Source organism: Coenobita brevimanus, chromosome 1 (assembly GCF_032717465.1).
Source record: "Coenobita brevimanus isolate Jiangsu-jjx chromosome 1, ASM3271746v2, whole genome shotgun sequence".
NCBI classification, from domain to species: domain Eukaryota; kingdom Metazoa; phylum Arthropoda; class Malacostraca; order Decapoda; family Coenobitidae; genus Coenobita; species Coenobita brevimanus.
The window spans coordinates 3,664,596-3,666,368 of record NC_136954.1 but is presented as its reverse complement, the minus strand read 5'-3'; the positions used below and the strand labels follow the sequence as shown (position 1 = coordinate 3,666,368).

The following is a 1,773-nucleotide window of genomic DNA, read 5'->3' as shown; positions in this document are numbered from 1 at the left end:
TACTATAGTTGGTATATTTGTATTGATAGTGACACATAACAGAGCGAGAGTAGGGTAGAATGGGGCTGATAATGCCCGGCATGATAGGAGAGCATTGGGGTAGTAGTGAGGGGTGGTGTAGTTTTGTGGTGGAATAATACGCCATGTATATATGGTGTTATGTGGTCCTCGTCAGCCATGGGTTAAATCTATTTTGTAATTGCTATCGATTATAGCTCATAACTGTCGTATAATGTTTGATTTAAGCAGTATCGTAATCAAGTATTATCATGAAGCACCCAATATCATGATTACGTCCCAGTCTACACCGATGCTGAGTCGGTTACTCAGCGTAGCCCTAGTGTTATCTTTATGGCATAATATGGACAGATTTCAGTAATACATCATTGTAAATGAAATGAAGCATATATGTAACGGTTGGACAAAAACAAAATCAGTACATAAGTATTTTACTCCTCCTCACTATCCAGGAACAAGTCGTTCTCATCATCACTTTCGAGGTTAATGATGATGGGATCCACTCGTTCATGTATGTTGTCTGTGGCCCAGTACTCTTCTTCGAAGGCTTGGGAACGTCTGACCGCACCACCCCACACCTCTCCAGTTGCATACAGCCTCGCTTCCTCCAGCCTGGCTTGCAGGTCTGCTCGGATGAAATGGTGTAGTGAGGAGCGTACGTGGCGTTTCAGGCACCCCCACACCTGCTCGATGGCGTTGAGCTCGGGATGAGCGGGTGGCAGCCTCACAACTTCATGACCCCATGAGCGTATTATGTTGTCGACTTTGTACTGTGGCTCTGTCTTGTTTTGCTTTGAAATGGGGAGCAGTTCAGGCCGTGTGGCGTGTGGTGGGAAGGGTACGTTGTGGTGCTCCAGCCATATTATAATATCCGCTTTCTTCGTGGAGGTGGTGGTACAGCGACTCTTCTCCGTCAGCTGGCTGTGATAAGGGCCATTATCCATGACCAGTACTGACGGCTCAGTCAGTGACGGCAGGAGTTGCGATGTCAGCCAGCGAAGAAACAGCTCGCCGTTCATCTCCCCGTGGTAATCGCCGCTAGTGTTCTTGGTAGGGAAGTATAGAAACGAATTATCGACAAAACCGTTGGCCGTCCCAGCTGCGACCACCACAAAGCGCTCTCCTTCCCCAGGCAGCACCTGACGGCTGTATTTGGTGCTGGTGACAGCTTGAGTGCCGTCTACCCACTCCATGGTGTGGCCCATCCTGGTGGTGAACCACGTCTCATCCAGGTACACCACCTGCCTGCCTTCCTGTCGGTGGCGTTTGAGTGCCCGGAGAGCACTGATTCGACGGCATACAACAAGGGACTCCTTCCTCACATAGATCTTCCGCTGAGATGTCTTGTAGCGAAATCCCATGTTAAGGAGGAGTCGCCACACTTATGTATACGAGGTTCCCTCTGAGATGATGGTTGCCGTCTTTAGGTCCTCCGTCAGGGTTGCTATGGTGAATGTTTCTCTAGCAGCAAATTTAGTGTGGATATTACGGTGAATGGCACCAATGGTAAAGTTGTCGAAGACGGGCGGGGTTGGTGGTGGTGGTGGTACTGTCGGTGTTCCAGGCTGACACTTGGTACTGCGCTGCACCATCTTCCGCACCGCATTCACTGTCATGCCCATGGCTTCAGCAACACGGTGATACGGCCTATGGAGGAAGGCAGTTATGCATATCGGATGGGCCACAAAATTAAATACTGGTATTCAATGATATTAAGGTTTAATTTAATAATAAACAAAACATTTCTTCACATTT

At 48.5% G+C, this 1,773-nt stretch overlaps 1 protein-coding gene across 1 annotated transcript; it reads right to left on the bottom strand.

Moving 5' to 3' along the window:
* Positions 1 to 449: 449 nt before the first annotated feature.
* LOC145412499 (uncharacterized) lies at positions 450 to 1,379 on the bottom strand. Its single transcript, XM_080282423.1, has one exon. The coding sequence runs from the start codon at positions 1,377 to 1,379 to the stop codon at positions 450 to 452; it is 930 nt and encodes a 309-aa protein (XP_080138549.1).
* Positions 1,380 to 1,773: the final 394 nt, after the last annotated feature.